The sequence below is a fragment of the Chenopodium quinoa genome, unplaced genomic scaffold (genome assembly GCF_001683475.1).
Source record: "Chenopodium quinoa cultivar QQ74 unplaced genomic scaffold, ASM168347v1, whole genome shotgun sequence".
Classification (NCBI taxonomy): Eukaryota; Viridiplantae; Streptophyta; class Magnoliopsida; order Caryophyllales; family Amaranthaceae; genus Chenopodium; species Chenopodium quinoa.
In genome coordinates this window covers 20,247,294-20,267,750 of record NW_018742204.1, presented here as the reverse complement: position 1 = coordinate 20,267,750, position 20,457 = coordinate 20,247,294, and the positions used below count along the sequence as shown (strand labels likewise).

The following is a 20,457-nucleotide window of genomic DNA, read 5'->3' as shown; positions in this document are numbered from 1 at the left end:
CTCGGCGTTGACAACTCAACTCAAGTCTTTGGACGGCGCGCACAACTTCTCCGCTCTTCCACCGCTTAACAGTCCACTATTAATACAACAAACAAACCAACATTTCTTCCTCATCCACAAAATAAAACTATTTCTTTTTATCACAACTTCATTGACTATTCAATTTCCCAAAACCCCATCTCAAATCCTCAGATCCAAAACAATGGAAGACGAATACTACACAACAAGAGGTAAACCCACCAAAACCCACTCGGGTCCGGGCCAAGTTCCGGGTCAGGGTCACACCCCCAGCACATCAGAACTCATGGCAAGCGCTAAACTCATGGCAGACGCAGCTAAATCGGCTTTAGCCCACGATACCGAAAAGATCGATAAAGCTAAAGTCGCCGGAGCCGCCGGTAACATCCTCGGCGCCGCCAAACATTACGGTAAACTCGATGAGAAGAGTTACGGTAAATACGTTGGTAAAGCTGAAACTTATCTTCATAAATATAACTCGTCATCTTCTTCTTCTCAATCTCAATCTCATTCCTCATCGTATACCTCTTCAACCACCGCGCATTCCTTCGGGTACGGTGGCCCCCACGACGGCGGTGACGGGAAGTATAGTCATGGTCAGGGTCATTCCGGTGGTGGTGGAAGTGGTGGGGGGTATGGGGAGTATGTGAAGTTGGCGCAAGGGTTGTTGAATAAGAAGCAAGATCATGGCGGCGAAGGCGGTGGATCAGGACATTCTAGTAGCGGTGGTGCTGGGGATTATATTAAGTTGGCTCAAGGGTTGTTGAATAAGAAACAAGATCATGGCGGCGAAGGCGGCGGAACAGGTCATTCTAGTGGTGGTGCTGGAGATTATATCAAATTGGCTCAAGGGTTTATGAAGAAACATTGATTAATTAATTTGATGGTTTGGGTTAATGTTGTTTGAAATTGTGTCAATTACATACTGACTTGTTGTATTGGATTATGAGTATGATTATTGTATGAATGTCAATTACTTGATTAATTTTGTGCTTTGTTATTTCTAAGTTTAGCTTATGCAAAAAATTATGCTTGTAATCTTGAGCACTAGAATAGAAGTTGTATTCCGATTGACCAATTCCTTTCATTTGCTCTAGTACAATAATTTTGTGAATTGGCTTATACCGACGAGAAAATGAGGAATTTTGATCGGTTCTTAGTCAAACATGAAATACTACCTCCGTTAACTATTATGTGCAACAAAGAGGTATTATTTGTGAGACATAAAATATTCTTGTTACACATAATAATTGATGGAGGTAGTAATTTTAATCTGTGGCACACTGGCACTTAAAAGGTTTGACAAAATGAGGGTTATGAGTGAATGACATTCAGCTTCTGATCTTATAAGATTTTAGCCTCTATATTCTGCTTTCCATATGACCTTAAGTGTAGGATAGAAATTCATGTCCTTCTATATTTCTTTGAGGGGAATAATATTAGAATTTAATAGTACTAATAAAAGTATTTGGCTAAGTCAAATATCTAATTAAAATCAGCTAAAATCTCTCTTAGCCACCCTCTTCATACACCAAAATCAGGTAGTTTTATAATTCATGTTTCTTCCTTGCCTTAAACTTTTTTTTCATTTTAAATTCTTCTCGAAATCATAATATAAACAACCAAGAGTAATCCGGATTATATCAAGTGCACATAGCTAGAATAATGGAAGAAGAACGGTCAACCACCAAAAGCAACACCAAGCAAACCTCGGCTTCCAATGCAGATATAATGTCAAGCGCCAAGGTGATAGCTGCTGCGGCGAAATCCTCATTTGGTCAAGAGAATGACAAGATTAACAAGGATGAAGTTGCTGAAGCCGCGGCTGACCTTCTAGGAGCTGCCAAAAAGTATGGCAAATTGGAGGACAAAAGCTATGGAAAAGTCCTAGACAAGGCTGAGGATTACCTTCACAATTATCATTCTTCTAATAACTCCACCACCTCTGCTGTGCATGGTGGGTCCCACGTCGAAGGAGGTGGGAAAGAACACGGGCATTCTTCAAGTGGCGGCGGTGGTGGGGGGGGGGGGTATGGGGAGTATGTGAAGATGGCTCAAGGGTTTTTGAAGAAAGATGATGATGATCATGGACATTCAACAAGTAGTGTTGGTGGAGCAAAGAAAGATGGTGCTAAAAAAGGTGGTGATGGTGGTCATCATGGACACTCGAATAGTGGAGGTGGAGGAGGGTATGGAGATTATTTGAAAATGGCTCAAGGAATTCTAAAGAAATGATGTTACAAGTCATCCTCCTTGGACCATGTTTGTATATTATAGAGTATGCATGAAATACTATTTTAATGTTTTGTAAATTTACTACATACTTCGTATATAGTTTCTGTTGGAAATAATGCAAAGGAAGGTTTCTTATTTTTTGAGGAAAACTCTTTGTGCCACATTGGTGGGATAAGGAAGGTTTACTTGGTTTAAATATGTGTGTTTGTGTTTTGATGTTTGAAGTGCTTTCCCTATTGTTGTGGGCTAGAAAGGGGCATCCCCACGCGCCGCCGCCGCCGTCCGGCCGGTTTGGTTCGTGTTCGTGGCACGGTGTGGTGGGGCTACCTTTTTAGGCCGAGTCGTAACTAACGTTCCAGTTTTATGAGATCGTTCAGTTACGAAGCCCGCAACGACTTTTGACTCAGTTTTTTAAACGTTTGTAACTGTCCCTGATTTTACTCTCACGATTTATTTTGTGCCTTGATTTTCTCCATCAGTTACGTTTCCTCTATAAAAAACTGATTTCCGTGGCTTTTGAAAACACACAAAAAAAACTTTCTCCTTTCTCTCTCTCTATTCTTCCAGTTTTCCTCTAAATTCGTTCTGAGCATATTGTGAGTTCCTAATCTCTCTTTTTGAGTGCACATTAAGAGAGATTGTTGTGTTAAATCATGGGGGGCAACGCCATCTCCGATTGCACCATAGTCGGGGCGAATTTTGCTTCTAAGACAGTGTTCTAAACACGTCACAGCTTTTCACCTACATTAAATAAATTCGGCCCACATTTCAATCTATATTTTTCTGATTTTACAGTCTCTCTACCTACAAGTTAGAAGCAAAATTCCCTACTGTAATTTCAGATCATGGAATTTTCAATTGCTAAAACCCTTCCCGATCTCTCTAAACTCGAACCTCTTGATGGCACCAATTACAAACGCTGGTCTCAGAAATTGCTGATCTTTTTTGAACAATTGGAGGTTGATTATGTCCTCCTCCAAGACTGTCCAGTTTGCCCAACTGCAACAACCTCTGAAGCTGGTTCTGCTCAAGCCTCCTCTGCCCTTCAAGAACAGATCGCGAAGTATGAGAAGCACAACAAGTTCGTTCGAGGCCCCATTCTCAGCCACATGTCCAATCCTCTGTTCGATCTCTTCATCACCAACAAATCTGCTAAATCTGTTTGGGAGACTCTTGAGAAGAAGTATGGGAATGATGATGCGGGAAAGAAGAAGTATGCAACGGGAAAGTGGCTGAAGTTCCAGATTGTTGATGACAAGCCGATCATGGAGCAAGTTCATGAGTACGAGAATCTGGTTGCTGACATTCTTGCCGAGGGTATGAAGATGTGCGAGGTGCTGCAAGCTAATGTTCTGATCGAGAAGCTGCCTGATTCGTGGTCTAACTACCGCAACCATCTCAAACACAAGAAGAAGGATATGTCTCTTGAGGAGCTCGTTGGTCATATGAAGATTGAAGAAGCCAATCGCCTTAAGGATAAGGATTCTTCCTCTTATGAACTTTCTGTTAAAGCTAACATTGTGGAATCTTCTGTTCCAAAACATGACAGGTTTAACAAACAAAACAAAGCTGCTGCAAATTCCAAGAAGAACCAAAATCAGAAACCCCTTGGAGTTCAAAACAAAAAGAACAACAGTTTCAAGAAAAACAACAAGGCAGAAAAGAGCAATGGTGGCTGCTATGTCTGTGAAGCAAGGCCACAAGGCATGGCAATGCTACAACCGCAAAGATGCATCCAACAATGGGCAGAAATCAGATCAGAACAAGATCCAAGCCCGCATTGCAGAAGAGACAGATGAAGTTATTGCTGCAGTAGTTTCAGAAATTAACCTTGTTGGCAACAAAGCAGAATGGGTAGTAGACACAGGAGCCACCAAACATTTTTGTTCTGACAAAGATCTTTTTTCTGATTTTACAGAATTTATGAATGCTGACCAAGTTTATATGGGGAATTCCAGCAGCTCTGAAGTGCTCGGTAAAGGAAAAATTCTCCTTAAGTTAAATTCTGGAAAATCTTTGTCTTTGCAAAATGAATTGTATGTCCCTTCCCTTCGTAGGAATTTAATTTCTGGTGCACTTCTTAACAAGGCTGGTGTGAAACTTGTTTTTGAAGGTGATAAGTTAGTTTTATCTCGTAATGGGGAATTTGTGGGCAAGGTATATCTGTCTGGTGGGTTATTTATCTTAGAAACTGTATTTGTTGCTGATTCTATTAATAAAGCTTCTACTTCTGCTTATATTGTTGAGAATTTTGATACTTGGCATGCTAAATTAGGACATGTAAATTATGGTTCTATGAAACGCTTGCAAAACATGTCTTTAATTCCTAGTCTTGTCCATAATGGTCATAAATGCGAAATATGTGTTGAAGCTAAACATTCCAATAAACCATTCAAACCTGTAATTAGTAGACAAACTGAATTGCCTGAATTGGTTCACACGGACTTAGCTGACTTTAAGAATACCGTAAGCAGAGGCGGCAAACGGTATTATATTACCTTTTTTGATGACCATTCCAGATATACCAAAGTGTATTTGTTAAGGACCAAAGATGAGGCCGAAAACATGTTTTTAATTTATAAGGCAGAAGTTGAGAACCAATTGGACCGTAAGATTAAAAGACTTAGGTCAGACAGGGGAGGAGAGTATGGAACCACCTTTTTAAAAGGACTTTGTGAGAAAAATGGAATTATCCATGAAATTTCTACTCCCTACACTCCCCAACAAAATGGCATTGCTGAAAGGAAAAATAGAACTCTTAAAGAGATGATGAATGCCATGTTGATTGGTTCTGGTTTGCCTGATAATATGTGGGGGAGGCTATTCTTTCTGCTACTTATGTGTTGAACAAATTACCTCATAAAAAACTTGACAAAACTCCCTATGAACTGTGGAAAGGCCATGTACCTAACCTTAAATATTTGAAAGTGTGGGGGTGTCTTGCTAAAGTTGCCTTACCTTCCTTTAAAAGGCAAAACATTGGACCGAAAACCTTTGATGCTATATTTGTTGGTTATGCTACAAATAGTGCAGCTTATAGGTTCATGTGCTTAAATGATAAATCTATGTGTGAATCTAGAGATGCGGAATTCTTTGAACATATTTTCCCTTGAAGAAAAACAATGTATCTCATGATGTGGATATTCCTGCTTCTTCACCCTCTTCTATGCCTGTTCCTTCTCCTGTTGTTCAAAATGATGATGTTGTACAGCCTAGGAAAAGTAAGAGACGTAGAACTGAGACTAGCTTCGGTCCTGATTTTTTGACTACTTTCTTAACTGAACTCAATGATGTTGATGAATTAGATGAACTTGTTGTATGTTATCACTTGTTTGATGATGAGCCTAAAACATTTGAAGAGGCCATGAGTTCAATTGATGCTAGTTTTTGGAAAGAAGCTGTTAATAGTGAAATAGAGTCCATCATGTCCAATCATACGTGGGAACTAGTTGATTTACCTAAAGGTAGTAAGGCCATTGGTTGTAAGTGGATCTTTAAAATAAAACTTAGAACTGATGGTACTGTTGAAAGGTATAAAGCAAGACTAGTGATTAAAGGGTTCACACAAAAATTTGGTGTTGATTTCTTTTACACTTACTCACCTGTGACTAAGATCGCCACTATACGTGCTTTACTTGCATTAGCTTCTAGCTATAATCTGATTGTGCATCAAATTGATGTAAAAACTGCTTTTTTAAATGGCGACTTAGAGGAGAAAATTTATATGGTTCAACCTCCAGGGTTTGTGGTTCCCGGACAGGAACAAAAAGTGTGTAAGTTAAAGAAATCTTTGTATGGATTAAAACAAGCCCCAAAACAATGGTATGAAAAATTTCATAAAACCATACTCAGTTTTGGGTTTGTAGCAAACCGTGCTGATACGTGTGTGTACTCAAAATTGTTTGGATCTGATTGTGTAATTGTCTGCTTATATGTAGATGATATGTTGATTTTTGGTACACATATTGATGTTATTAATGAAACTAAAGAATTTCTTTCCTCTCAGTTTGAGATGAAAGACTTAAGTGAAACTGATGTTATTTTGGGTGTTAAAGTTACTAAAACTAATAATGGTTTCTCCTTGTCTCAATCTCATTATGTGGAAAAAGTGTTAAAGAAATTTAATAGTTATGATGTTGTGCCTTTTAAAACTCCTTATTGCCTAAACACATGACATCTTCCCGTGGTGACACGTGTCACCCTTTAACTGGGCCACGTGTCACTATGGGATTGGCCTGAGACCTTAAGAACTCTGGATTGCGTGGCATCTTCCCGTGGTGACACGTGTCACCCTATAACTGGGCCACGTGTCACTATGGGATTGGTCCACGTATACGAGGTATTTTTACCCTCAACAATTTGTGTTGCCAAAAACAGTGCTTACAATGGAAAAAAGAGGCACATTCATGTGAGACATGAGTCTGTGAGGACTTTAATAGTAAGTGGTGTTATCACTATGGAATATGTAAGATCTGAGAGGAATCTAGCAGATCCATTAACTAAAGGACTAAATAGAAGACTTGTCCTTGATACGTCAAGGGGAATGGGTCTAAAGCCCGTTAGTTGAGGAATTCATGGTGGATACCCGACCTTGTTCACACAAGGATTCATGTGGACTAACGAAACCATGGAAAGACTCATAATTGTACACTTCCTATTCCTATGACCTGTACATTTAGTAAGGTTAAGCTTTTAGCTTTTAATGAATTCATAGCCCAGGATTTGGGTGGTCCTAATGAGATGGAATTGATGAATTCACCGCTTTGATAATGTGAGGTTGAGCAAAGGTTCTTAATGATTTCATATCCCAGGGTTTGGGTGGTCTATGTGATATACTTGATGAAATCACCTACATGGGTGTGAAGGTCTGGACACCTTCTATGAAAGACTTGGGCAGTCTTTCTAAAGCACTCATGAGCATCCCAAGTTTAATGGCCAATACTAGTGGTTGATTTTTATCGTGGAACTCACAAGGTTTAAGGTAAGATATGTGTTATTAGGATCTAATTTCTAAGTTGAGTAAGTCCTTCGCATTTGTGGGGGATTGTTGGAAATAATGCAAAGGAAGGTTTCTTATTTTTTGAGGAAAACTCTTTGTCCCACATTGGTGGGATAAGGAAGGTTTACTTGGTTTAAATATGTGTGTTTGTGTTTTGATGTTTGAAGTGCTTTCCCTATTGTTGTGGGCTAGAAAGGGGCATCCCCACGCGCGCCGCCGCCGCCGTCCGGCCGGTTCGGTTCGTGTTCGTGGCACGGTGTGGTGGGGCTACCTTTTTGGGCCGAGTCGTAACTGACGTTCCAGTTTTATGAGATCGTTCAGTTACGAAGCCCGCAACGACTTTTGACTCAGTTTTTTAAACGTTTGTAACTGTCCCTGATTTTACTCTCACGATTTATTTTGTGCCTTGATTTTCTCCATCAGTTACGATCTTCTTCCTCTATAAAAAAACTGATTTCCGTGGCTTTTGAAAACACACAAAAAAAACTTTCTCCTTTCTCTCTCTCTATTCTTCCAGTTTTCCTCTAAATTCGTTGTGAGCATATTGTGAGTTCCTAATCTCTCTTTTTGAGTGCACATTAAGAGAGATCGCTGTGTTAAATCTTGGGGGGCAACGCCATCTCCGATTGCACCATAGTCGGGGCGAATTTTGCTTCTAAGACAGTGTTCTAAACACGTCACAACTTTTCACCTACATTAAATAAATTCGGCCCACACTTCAATCTATATTTTTCTGATTTTACAGTCTCTCTACCTACAGTTTCAATTGTATGATTGATGAATGTGTTACGTTTTGAAGAAAATTCGTTGTATTATCATAACCTAGGATAGAGTATAAAATAATATAGTTATACAAGGTCATTTTTCTTGGTCAATTTGAGATTGAGGATAGGATTATTATTATTATTATTATAGGATCATGTCAATTGGGCTTTTGGTATTTCTTGAATCATAAATCAAACTACACAAGCCTGGGACTTAAATAAGGCAATTGGGACACATTTGAGTAGCCGAGTAGTTTTTGATTGATTTTTTGCAATCTGTGCGCCTAAGCACCAATTCCGTGGTTGACAACAAGTCACTTTAATTAATTAGACAACTGAAAAGCAATTGATCCTTGCCCTTTCTTAGCAAATGTAAATGCTCTTAGTGTTCTCTTTTTTTCTAATGGGGTTGAGGAAAAAAAATGAAGTAGACGAAATTTTATATGTAGTTAAAGATTGTTAACAGTGATAGAGTCCCTACATGCTACATGCTACATGCTACGCGGCCACACTATTAGGAAGAATTCAATTCCCTTATTCTCAATAATGATGTTTAATAAACGAATCGAACTTGAATACCGTGATTTTAATTTGTTGCTCATTTCCACAAATAAGTTAATGTTTGTTTATAAACTTGAACATTTTATAATTATTTACAATGTGTAGTAAAGGGGAAGTGATTCTTCCATGGAATAATCAAATTGGTTCACAAGGAATTCCTATTTATGGAACCATCAAATAGGCTCATGCTCGTAAGATCGAATCGCAAGTCGCAAGCAACTTTAGAAAAGTAACAAAGCAAGCCAATATACCCGTGAAAATAATAGTGACTCGATTATTGATATGGTCCGTGATTGGTGGATGGTGGGCACTAAGCATGGGCTTAGATAATTATTCATGAAGATTGAAGAGGGTCGACAGTGACAAAATTTGCGTGATACAAAGAGTAAAGCAAGTACATAGGAGAAAGCTTAATTGTACCATTTTGGTAAGGGATATTCCATATTCGGATATACTTGTAGTTTGACTAACATACACCTAAGTATAAAGAGTAACATCGATTATAAATATTTTAACTAACATACACTCTGATCCTTTTATTTCTTTTTAAGTGTTACATCTATATTAACCGACCATCAATTAATTTTAATATTAATATTATTATTTTCTGGTTTCTACGCAACACGGCCATACTCACATATACTTTCCTTCGAATTGTCCAAGGAATAGCCTCAGTCCCTCTCAACTCTTATGAGTAAACAGTTAGTCATTAGCAAAATCAAGAAGAAATAGGCACGTAGCACCTTAAATCAAAGGCTGCATACGTAATTGCATTAAACTTATGGTTGTGTCGGTAACAACTTGGCAAAGCAATAAGTTTACTCCTCAAATATGGGCCCCATTTTAAACACCACCATAATTTTTCCAAAATAAAATATCTCAATCATACATTTATCCACTATACTCCACATTCCTTAACCCCTTTAAATCCCCTACTATTTTTCTAACATCTCATAAACCAAAACAAACAACCTACACAAAAAAAGTTCATTCATTCTCTAAACTTAGCCCACTTTATTATTTATTCCTCACTCATATTTTGTTCATTATGGCTGAAGAAGCTACTAATACCCACAGTGCACCATCATCAACATCCGATCTGATGGGGAGCGCCAAGATCGTAGCCGAGGCGGCGCAGTTTGCCTGCTCCAACCAGACTGATAAGATTGATAAGACTAAGGTCTCGGAAGCTGCTGAAGATGTTCTAGAAGCTGCTAAGACGTATGGGAAGCTCGATGATAATAGCGGTGTTGGACAGTATGTTGGTAAGGCGGAAGGTTATCTCCATAACCTTCATGGAGAACACGGTGGTGCTGCGGTGGAGGGTGGTGAAAAGAAGGCGGAGTCGGCGGTGCCGGAGAGTGGTGAAAAGAAGGAGTCTAGTGGTGGTGGTTTGATGGATATGGCTAAAGGACTTTTCAAGTGATCAACGGGTGATCATATTAATTATAATCAATAAGTTTGCTTAATTTTATGGGATATTGAATAAATTCTTCTAGTATATCCTGTTTGTTACGGAGTAATTGTTAGTTATTGTACGTTTTTGTTGTCGTTGTGGTGGTACGTTGTTTAAATAGAAAAACAAATTAAAGGAAAGGAAAAAATGTTTGTGGTGTGGTTGTGTAAATTAAAGTAATGTAATTTGTTTGTGTTTGTGTGATGTAGTGATACACTAGATTTGTATATTAGTGGAAAAAAAAAACCGTACTACTCTTTGTAAGTTAAATTAGTTGTAATATTGTACGTTTTCAACATATTACGTAAGGAAATATTATTTTTAATGTGGTACGTCATGACTTGAGTTGTTAATTATCATTATTTGATCGAATTACACTACTATTTTTATATAAAAATACAAAAAATGGGCAAAGTAGTCATGAATCATGATCGATGTTATCGATCTTTTACATAATTATACTTAGCTTGAGATTATAAAGATCAGAACACCCGATTTTACATCGGCTTAACTTAATCAATGATGACATGAATCAAATTAAATTATAATATAAACTGACCAATCGACCAACTAATTTAATTAATACGTTAAAGCAAGTTTAGTAAAATAAACTACTTCTTACATTTGATGCATAACAAGATAGTAAAGTAAAATCCTTTTATTCTTCTATGTTTGTCTTATTTCTTTTATATATTCAAATTAAGTATCAATATATACGGTATATAACAAGATCCTATCCTTCATTGAGCCAGACCCACTAGTTGATATCTGATATCAACAAAATTTTGTTAATATCACCAATTTTTCTCTCTCCTCCTCTCACATGACCAAATTTTGTTTTTCTCTCCTCCATTCCCGTGGCCACTACTTCCTTCTCTCTCCTCCATTCCCATACCCAAGGTCGACCACATATATACACGGATCTACAGCGGCCGGCCGGCCAAAAAAACGAAACCTAGTAGCAATTTAGAAAATTGGGGCCATACAAATCCTTCAGGGATTTGCTCGTACTAGCTTAGTGGTGTTGCGGCGGTCGAATGTTGGTGCAGCGGCCTGTGGTGGTCAGCTGGGGTCGATTCGTAAAGGCTAGTGAAGCTAAAGGTGGTGTTGTGGGTGGTAGCTAGTGGTGGTGCGACGGTCGAATGTTGGTGTGGCGACCGTGTGATGGTCGGCTGGGGTCGATCGGTGGTCGGCAGGGGTCGATTCGTGAAGGTAAAGGTGGTGTTGTGGGTGGTAGTAGAGGTTGCACACGGTGGTGATAGAGGGGAGAGAAAGGGGGTGTGGTTGCTAAAATTACAATATTATCCTTGGTGTGGTAGCTAAATTTACAAAATTAGCCTATATATTAACAAGTTTTGTTGATATCTGATATCAACTTGTATTTACTCCTAATAATGTGCGAAGCACACAACTCTTACAATTTGCCACTTTTAGATATCTTGATCTCTTACTATTCAATCATCTATTCTTTACTTATAGTGAATATTTAAGTAAATTATTAGTGGATTGGAGTACTTGAGTATAGTATAATACTATATATTTCAATCAATATCAGTAATATTCATGTCAAAACACAAAATGAATAATAGAACTCTAATTTTATACTCGTACAATACATTTAGGCCAGTCACATTTACTGAATTGAACTAAGCTAAACTGAAGTGAATTAAAGTGATTAGAGCTGAATTGAAATTAAAGTGAAATAAGAACATACCCTAAGCCTACTCTATAATTTATCATGTCGGCAATGACTTAAAACATATTAAAAACTCTTAATTCTTAAGAGTTTAATCATCTCAATGGGCCCATGATTAAACACCACCTTACAAACTTTATTATAACGATAGAAAATATCTAATCCTACACATCATTTATATAATACTCGTATATGATCATATCCTCAACCCCTTTAAATTCCTAGCCATTTCTAAGCTAACATCATCTAAAACTTCCAACAAAATAATTACATCTAAATTGTTAAATAATACGTAAAACTTTAGTATGGCAGAAGAAACTCCCAAAAGCCAAACCCCATCTGAGTTGATGGCAAGTGCCAAGGTTCAGGTATCCGGAGCTGCTACAGATGTTATAAATGCTGCCAAGACCTACGGTAAGCCCGACGGAGATAGCGGTGTTGGACATTATGTTGGCAAAGCTGAGGATTATCTACACCAGCTTCACTCCCCCTCTGATCAACCCGAGAAGGCCGAGTCTGTTGTAACAGCTGAGGGTGCTGAAAAGAAGGCCGCCGAGTCTGTTGTTGTAGCAGCCGAGGGTGCTGAAAAGAAGGCCGCCGAGTCTGTTGTTGTAGCAGCCGAGGGTGCTGAAAAGAAGGCCGCCGAGTCTGTTGTTGTAGCAGCCGAGGGTGCTGAAAAGAAGGCCGCCGAGTCTGTTGTTGTAGCCGAGGGTGCTGAAAAGAAGGCCGCCGAGTCTGTTGTTGTAGCAGCCGAGGGTGCTGAGAAGAAGGCTGAGTCTGCTGCTGCGGCTGCAGAAGGTGGTGAAAAGAATGGTGGTGTTGGAGGTTTGATCAATAAAGCTAAAGGATTATTCAAGTAATCATTGTTTCATCATTTTTATTTGTTATTACATACTGGATTTCATGGAGAACAATCTAGTTATAAACGATCGATGTTGTATAGTTGTCAAAAACACTACAAAAAAATGTTGTTAGTTGTGTGTTATTTTTATTTACTTTGTAAATTTGTAGGCTTTCTTTAGTGTGTAAAATTGTTGTTTTTGTTCATGTAATATATCTAAGGACATGTTTTCTTCCGTCTATTTTGATTTTTTACCTGATCTCTGTCATACATGTGTTTTAATATATGTAATACGAAGTATAACATTTGACTTTTTATCCACTGTAAAAAAAAAAAATGACTTGTAACGATTTTAAAATCATGAATAGCTAGCATAATAGATGATGATGGTGACTTGATGAATGAGGCGGAACCATACATTGGGCTCTTGAAGCGCGCGAATCCAAGTGGAATCTGGAATGGGCTGTGAGCCTGTGAGCAACACGGCCCAATGGCCCACTTGTTAAGATATACTACAAGTATGTATAACTACCACACTTGACAAGTTGACCGTTGACCCTACACTACTACACTCCAAACTACCTCTTGTCTTTTCTCTTAAATATTCTCATATATCGGATTAATAGCGCTAAACTTGTATAGTAATCCCTAAGAATCTAATATATCATTTTCTCTCTTTTTTTTTAACAGTGGAATGGCCGGTGGAAATGTTACACAATATGTTAAAGTGATACAATGATCTTTCTCTAATTTTTTTTTCGTCTTTTTATTTGAATTTTTTTGTGAGAGATAAATCAAAGAGAGATGAAACAATCGATTAGAACTTTTAAAGCAGCAATATTTTTTGAAGAAACAGATTTATGCAAACATATCCAAAGTTATTTAGCTAGTAACTTATAAAGAGTTACAACTTACAAATTTACAATACAATAATCCACCCCTTAATCACACTATTCAAATAACAACATATCTCTGGTCCAAAACTAAGATATATACTGTACTAATAATTCAAACTAAAACCTTTGATTTTATTTCGTTGTAATCAATTCAATTTACAACCTTTGATTTTATTTTGTTGTAAAGTTTTGTTTTACACTGCTCACATACTCAAAGGTGTTGGTTACTTATAAAGTGATACTTATAAAGTTATAAGTTTAATCTTACAATTAAGTTGGTTACTTAGACATGAAATTAAGAGCTAGTGTAATAACAAGAATGTCATTCACTTATTTGTAATCTCTTGCGTTAGGTATCACAATTTTCATTTTAATTCAAGATAATGCCAAAATTATAATTTTTCCTTTATTTGTAAACTCGTGAAAGTCGTGATATTTCATTGTGTATGTCGGCAATAGCTTTAGCAGTGTAAAGATATAGCTCTCCATAACGATGGGCCCAAAATTCAACGCCACCACAAAACTTCAATGAATATTGCCAACAAAATATCTCAACCATACATCCACATTACTCGTTACACAACCCCTATAAAACCCCAACGTCTAACATAATACAAAACAACCAAAACTTTCTACTACAAAAAAAAAAAAAAAAAAAAAAATCACACCCGTAAAACCTTAGCCAAATATTCTCATACTAAGCAATGGCTGAGAAAACAACCATGACTAACATAGTAGATGGTGCCAAGAATGCCGGGGAGACAGTGAAAACAACCGTCACCCAACAGACTGACAAGATTGACACGGCTCAAATTTCCAAATCTGCCGGAGAAATGGCTGAAAACATCAAGAACACCGTTGGAGATGCTCTTAACAAGGCCGGGGATTTTGTTAAACCCGCTCCTCCACCACCAGAGGAGAGTTTGATGGACAAGGCTAAAGGTCTCTTCAAGTGATTGATCATTTTTTAAATTTATCCCATTTCAAGGGAAATTGTTAAGATCTCGTCTTAATATATGTTGTTAGTTGTACGTTCTTGTTATTGCAAAATGTGGTTGTGGTACGTTAAAAAAAGACTCGTGCATTTGTAGTCGTGTGCATTTGTGGCCGTGTGGTTATTGCTAGCTAGGCTTGTACACAACAATCCGAAAATCCAAAATCCGCAATAATTGATCCGAATTTTAGGATATCCGATTTGAGTTTTCATTTCGTATAGGATACAATTTCGGATGTTGGTTTTAAAATTTTCGGATAATCGATATCCGAATAATATTGGATATCCGAGCCAATATTTGATAATTTAAACGATAAATATTGAAATTAGATACGGAGTATATTTTTTAAAAAATGAATATCCCTAAAACAAATTAATAATCAAACAAACACCCTACTCACATTCAAATTTCAATCTCTCACTAAAGTAAAAACCCTAAATTCCTCCCCTTATCTTTCTACGCTCACTCGCTCAGGCCGCCACCCTACCTTTCATAGCCACCACCCGGATAATGGATAATTGGATATAAACCACTGATTCAAGATTATTCTTATAAACAAATATGGTCACACTATGTGGCTAACCACATACAAGACTTACCCAAATAATTTTACATTTTATAATTAAACAATTGATAAAAAAAAATAAAAAATAAAATAAAAAAAAACTCTCTATGTTCTCTCTCTTCAAACCTACCCACCATAGTAAAACTTAGGGGCTACCACTGATAAAAAAGATTATGTTTTTTGACAATAAAGATTACCAACAATATGGTGATTGTATTCAGTCCCTCCATGTAGGGTTTAGTCAGTTCCCTAATGGTGGGATGTTTAGTATTGTTTGTTTGTTTATTTTTCGTGTGTACAGGAATACAAATTTGAAAGATTTGTCTTGAAAATTTGTGAAATTGCAGGCATGTTGGTATAAGGGTGCAAATTTAGAAGATTCGTCTTGCAAATTTGTAGATCTTGATGATCAATCAAGTTTTATCATTTTTGTGACTATACATCAATAGAGTTCCGTCAAAAACAATGTAAAGGCATCTAAAACTATCATGGAGCAGTTCAGAAGCGATGCTAATAGTTTAGCGGTGTTTAATTCTTGTATTGAGAATTTAGATCTTTTAAGGAATGATTGTAAGTGTCGAATTATTATTATTATTTAATGAAATCACCCTTCCCTATTCCATTCAAAAAAATAAAAACTAATAACGTTTATTAATAACCGCTATAAGGTGATTATGATATCTTTTATAGCATAACTAACAAAACCGCTATAAGAAAAAAAGTGCTATAAAAACCTAATTTTGTACTAGTGGGGCCTTCTATCTTTTTGGAGAGAATTTATTTTCTTTCTTTGTTGACGGAATATTGCTTAGCTTTTATCACGGTTTTGACTGTTGAGATTTTCTGACTGTTGGGGATCTATTCAGTCTCTAATTCCTTGATTATATAGCTGACTCTTACACTCCCTTGATCATTTCTCTTGATTGACTTAGTTAATTTGGACGGTTTTTTTGGCTAAGTACTTTCCTTCTTTTTTGTTAGCCGTTTCCACTTTTGCTTATAAATATATATTCGGTTCTTCTTCAAGCAAAAACACACAACAACAATCACTTTCTCTATTCTCTAAAATTGCCAAACACGGGTTTTAATCTTTTCTGTTTTCTGGGTAAGTATTCTAAATTCCAGTTGGGTTTGTAAGTGCACATAAACTCCGATGCCATGCTTATCCTGGAGGCCAGGGCAACTACATCACGTCTACTGCACCGAAAGGTAGCACGAAATAGTCTTTTAGGTCAGTGGTTTGCTAAGATACTACTACTGTTAGTTTCATTCACGCAACAAAAGATAAGTAATTATTGTTTTATTGCTTATAGTATGACAAGTATTTCTTATTCTCAACTTTTGTTTATGGATATTACAAAAATCAATGTGTGGTATTTATTACGATTAATTTTTTTGGTAGATTGGTACTCATATCTCATGATAATTTATGATAATTGAAGAAGTTGAATTGAAGAAATTAATGGAGTAGATGATTTGACAAATTAAATTCAACTCAATTATCATGATGAATAGCATACTTGTAATAGATGATGATGGTGACTTGATGAATGAGGCGAACCATACATTGGGCTCTTGAAGCGCGCGAATCCAAGTGGAATGGGCTGTGAGCCTCTTAGCAGTACGGCCCAATGGCCCACTTGTTAAGATAAAGGAAGTAAAATCTTGTTTGTCAAAAAAAAAAAAGAGTAAAATCTTATTCGTATAACTACCACACTTGAGACTTGGCAGTTGACACTACACTACTACACTCCAAATTATCCCTTACGCTTACGTAAGGATTAAGCGTAAGGATTATACCTTCCAACCTTATCCTTTCCCCTCATTTTTAAAGTGTCTGACCCGTAAATACCGAGTCAAAACTCTGTGAGGGAGTTGAGGTGTGATCAGAGTCAATTATCCTTAAAAAAAAAAAATTATCCTTTGTCTTTTATCTTAAATATTCTCATGCGTCAAATTAATAGCTCTAAACTAGTAAAGTAATCCCTAAGAATCTAAGATATCATTTACTTTTTCTCTTTTTTAACACAAATTTTTACATGCGACCTGTTGTACCGTGCGGCAAGGGTTACTTGAGTTTCTCTCGCAGGGGCTACTTGACTTTCTAGGGTTACTTGAGTTTCTCGGTCAGGGGTTACTCGAGTTTTTCAGTCATGGGTTACTCGAGTTGTTGGGGTTACTCAACACAAGTTTTTGATAGCAGCCTATCCGAGAAACTCAAGTAACTCCTGACCGAGAAACTCGGGTAAACCCTGACTAAGTAACCCTTAATTGATTGAATCCCTCGAGTAACCCCTGACTAAGTAACCCTTAATTGATTGAATCCCTCGAGTAACCCTGTCTGAACCTCTCAAGTAACCCCTGACCGAGTAACTCAAGTAACCCTTGACCGAAAAACTCAAGTAATCCTTGACCAAGTAACTCAAATAACCCCTGACTGAAAAACTCAAGTAACCCATGGCTAAAAACCCCAGGTAACCTCTAACAAAAAAAACTTGAGTAATCCCTGCCGCATGATGTGGCCTGCTGTACCAAAAAATTGTTGTTTTTTTAATAGTGAATGACGGGTGGAAATGTTACACAATACGTCAAAGTGATACAATGATGCTCTCTTTAATCTTTTCGTCCTTTTTTTTTGTTTTTTTTGAGGTAAATCAAAGTGAGATGAAAAGGTAGATTAGAACTCTAGAAGGAGCAATATTTCAAAAGAATTTATGCAGACATATCCAAAGTTATTAAGGGTCGTTTGGTTTGCACAGGGTAAATGAAATGGAATGAACAAAGGAATTCAAAGAGAATGGAATGAAAAACCATTCCATATAGTATGTTGTTTGTTTTATAAAAAATAAAAGGAATGGAGCCACCAATCCATCACCACATAGCCACATAAACAACTCATTTCTTGTTATTTCCAGCTACCACCCGGCCAACCAACCACCCGGCCACCACCTAGTCACGCTCATAGCCAAAAACCCCATTCTTCCCCCAAAAACCTTCCCCTACCCTCGAAAAAACCCCAGAAATCCCTCATCCTCCCTGTAAAAACCGCCCTTCTTTCTCCATGTACAAACCGTCGGCTAGAGTTTCGAGGGTGGTCGACGGTTTTTACAGGGAGGAGATCGAGATTTCTAGGGTTTTTCGAGGTAAGGGGAGGGGAGGGGAGGGGTTTTTGGGCGGCGAAGAAGGGCGACGAGAGAAAGATGAGTTGCGGTGAGGGTAGTTGGGTGGTGGCTAGGCAGCAGGATGGTCGGGTGGTGGCTGGAAAGTTAAATAAATGAGTTATTTGCGCAGTGGGGGGAGGTTTTTAGGGGAGGGGAGGGCTTATCGATGGACGGCCATGGTCGGGGAAGGGGCGGCGATGGCAGTGGAGGTGAAGGTGCGACTGGGTGACAGTTGGGTGGTGGGGGTAAGGTAAAAGGGTGGTGGCTAGTGTGGGTGTGGTGGTGGAGGGGTGGCTAAGGAAAGGGAATAGAAAAAGTCTAGGGGGGTTGGGGAATCAAGTTTGAAGGATTTGGGGTAATGGAAAGGGTAAAGGAAATAAAAAATGTGTCTAACAGACAACAACAAAGGGAATCGAAGCAGTTGATTTCCATTTCCTTTGATGAATACCCCTAAACAAACGACCCCTTAGTCTATTCCATCTAGCTAGTGGCGAACTAAAAAAGTAAATAGTTAATACAATATAATTCACCCCTTTTACATGAGATTAATCACGCTACTCAAATAACAACATATCTCCACTCAAATTTCCAAATACAAGATATATATACTCATAATTCAAATAACAACCTTCGATTTTATTTCGTTGTAAAGTTTTTGTTTCACAGTTCTCACATACTCAAAGGTCTAAAACTCTAAATGTAAGTAATCAAGTGATATTTATCGATTTAATATTTCAATTGAATTGGTTATTAGACTGAAATTAAGAACCAGCACAATAACAAAAGGGTTACAAGTTTAAATCTCAATCTGACACTTACATTTAATCTCAATTAAATAAAAAAAAAAGTCTCTTACTATACGTTAATCATCATATTTGTCATTTAAATTCAAGATAATGCCAAAATTATAATTTTCCCTTTATTTGTAAACTCGTGATATTCATCGTGTATGTCGGCAATAGCTTTAGCATTGTAAAGATATAACCCTCCACGACGATGGGCCCAAATTTCAACGCCACCAAAAAACTTTAATGAATATTGCCAACAAAATATGAACTTTGTTAAAAAAATATCTCAATTATACATCCACTATACTCGTTACACAACCCCTATAAAACCCCAACCATTTCCAACGTCTAACATATTACAAAACAACCAAAACTTTCTAATACTAAAAATCACTCGTAAATCCTTAGCCAAACATTCTCATACATTTAGCAATGGCTGAAAAAACCACCATGACTAACATAGTAGATGGCGCCAAGGATGCCGGGGAGACGGTGAAAACAACGGTCACCACACAAACCGACAAGATTGACACGGCTAAGATTTCCAAATCAGCCGGAGAAATGGCTGAAAACACCAAGAATACCGTTGGAGATGCTCTTAACAAGGCCGGGGACTTTGTTAAACCCACTCCTCCACCACCAGAGGAGAGTTTGATGGACAAGGCTAAAGGTCTCTTCAAGTGATCGATCATTTTTTAAATTTATCTCATTTTACGGGGAATTGTTAAAATCTCGTCTTAATATTTCTTAGTTGTACAAACTGTGTTGTGTGGTACGTTAAAAAAGACTCGTGCATTTGTGGCCGTGTGGGTAGGACTCCACGACTCCTTGTAACTTTACTAGCAAAATTGCAATGTATGCACATGTAATTTCGTGTTTTTAATGAGATGATTCCTCCGTTCTTACAATCGCACAATACTAGTTTTGAAGTACTTGGATAGCTTTATTCTTTTTTTAGTTCTAATCGGGTACAATATGCATGCAAATATTAATGTCGTACAAAAAGTACGATGATCCTCCCTCCGTACCCATAACAAGCTAACAACCATATGATGTATGTGTTAATTAATTCACCAATACTCCATAGATCGGTAGATGACTAATAGTCATATAATAGAGTGTATTCTAAAATAAAAAGTAACTAACTTAAATTCAAGGATAGCTACTCAATTATATTTAGGCTTGGTTAAATTTCATTTTATTTCATTACCTTATTGCTTATTTCAAATTAGACTAAAAAAAAAAGTTCAAATCAAATCAAATTTTTACAGAAATAAGTTCTGATCAGGCCAGGCCTTATCGTTTAATTTGTTTTATTCATAATTTTTTATTGTTAAATATATATTAATACGTTTTAATACAAACTCAATAAGGCCACACTTGATAATAATTTTTTTTATGAAAGTGGATACATAATTAACGTCAAACATTATTCTAATCAAGTAATTAGATCAGATCAGAAAAATAAATTTTGATCATATA

At 37.3% G+C, this 20,457-nt stretch overlaps 4 protein-coding genes across 4 annotated transcripts; all 4 read left to right on the top strand.

Annotated features, from left to right (window-relative positions):
- Window positions 1-22: 22 nt before the first annotated feature.
- Window positions 23-1,105, top strand: LOC110722280 (nodulin-related protein 1-like). The gene has a single exon (XM_021901553.1). The coding sequence runs from the start codon at window positions 203-205 to the stop codon at window positions 887-889; it is 687 nt and encodes a 228-aa protein (XP_021757245.1). The 5' UTR covers window positions 23-202; the 3' UTR covers window positions 890-1,105.
- A 578-nt stretch (window positions 1,106-1,683) lies between these two features.
- LOC110684649 (nodulin-related protein 1-like) lies at window positions 1,684-2,253 on the top strand. Its single transcript, XM_021861117.1, has one exon. It carries the CDS (start codon window positions 1,684-1,686, stop codon window positions 2,251-2,253), a length of 570 nt encoding a protein of 189 aa, XP_021716809.1.
- Window positions 2,254-9,498: 7,245 nt separating this feature from the next.
- Window positions 9,499-10,370, top strand: LOC110722270 (nodulin-related protein 1-like). Its single transcript, XM_021901549.1, has one exon. It carries the CDS (start codon window positions 9,626-9,628, stop codon window positions 10,001-10,003), a length of 378 nt encoding a protein of 125 aa, XP_021757241.1. The 5' UTR covers window positions 9,499-9,625; the 3' UTR covers window positions 10,004-10,370.
- A 1,541-nt stretch (window positions 10,371-11,911) lies between these two features.
- On the top strand, window positions 11,912-12,811 carry LOC110722263. The gene is made up of 2 exons (XM_021901541.1): window positions 11,912-12,412; window positions 12,500-12,811. The coding sequence occupies exons 1-2, from the start codon at window positions 12,035-12,037 to the stop codon at window positions 12,587-12,589; spliced, it is 468 nt and encodes a 155-aa protein (XP_021757233.1). The 5' UTR covers window positions 11,912-12,034; the 3' UTR covers window positions 12,590-12,811.
- Window positions 12,812-20,457: the final 7,646 nt, after the last annotated feature.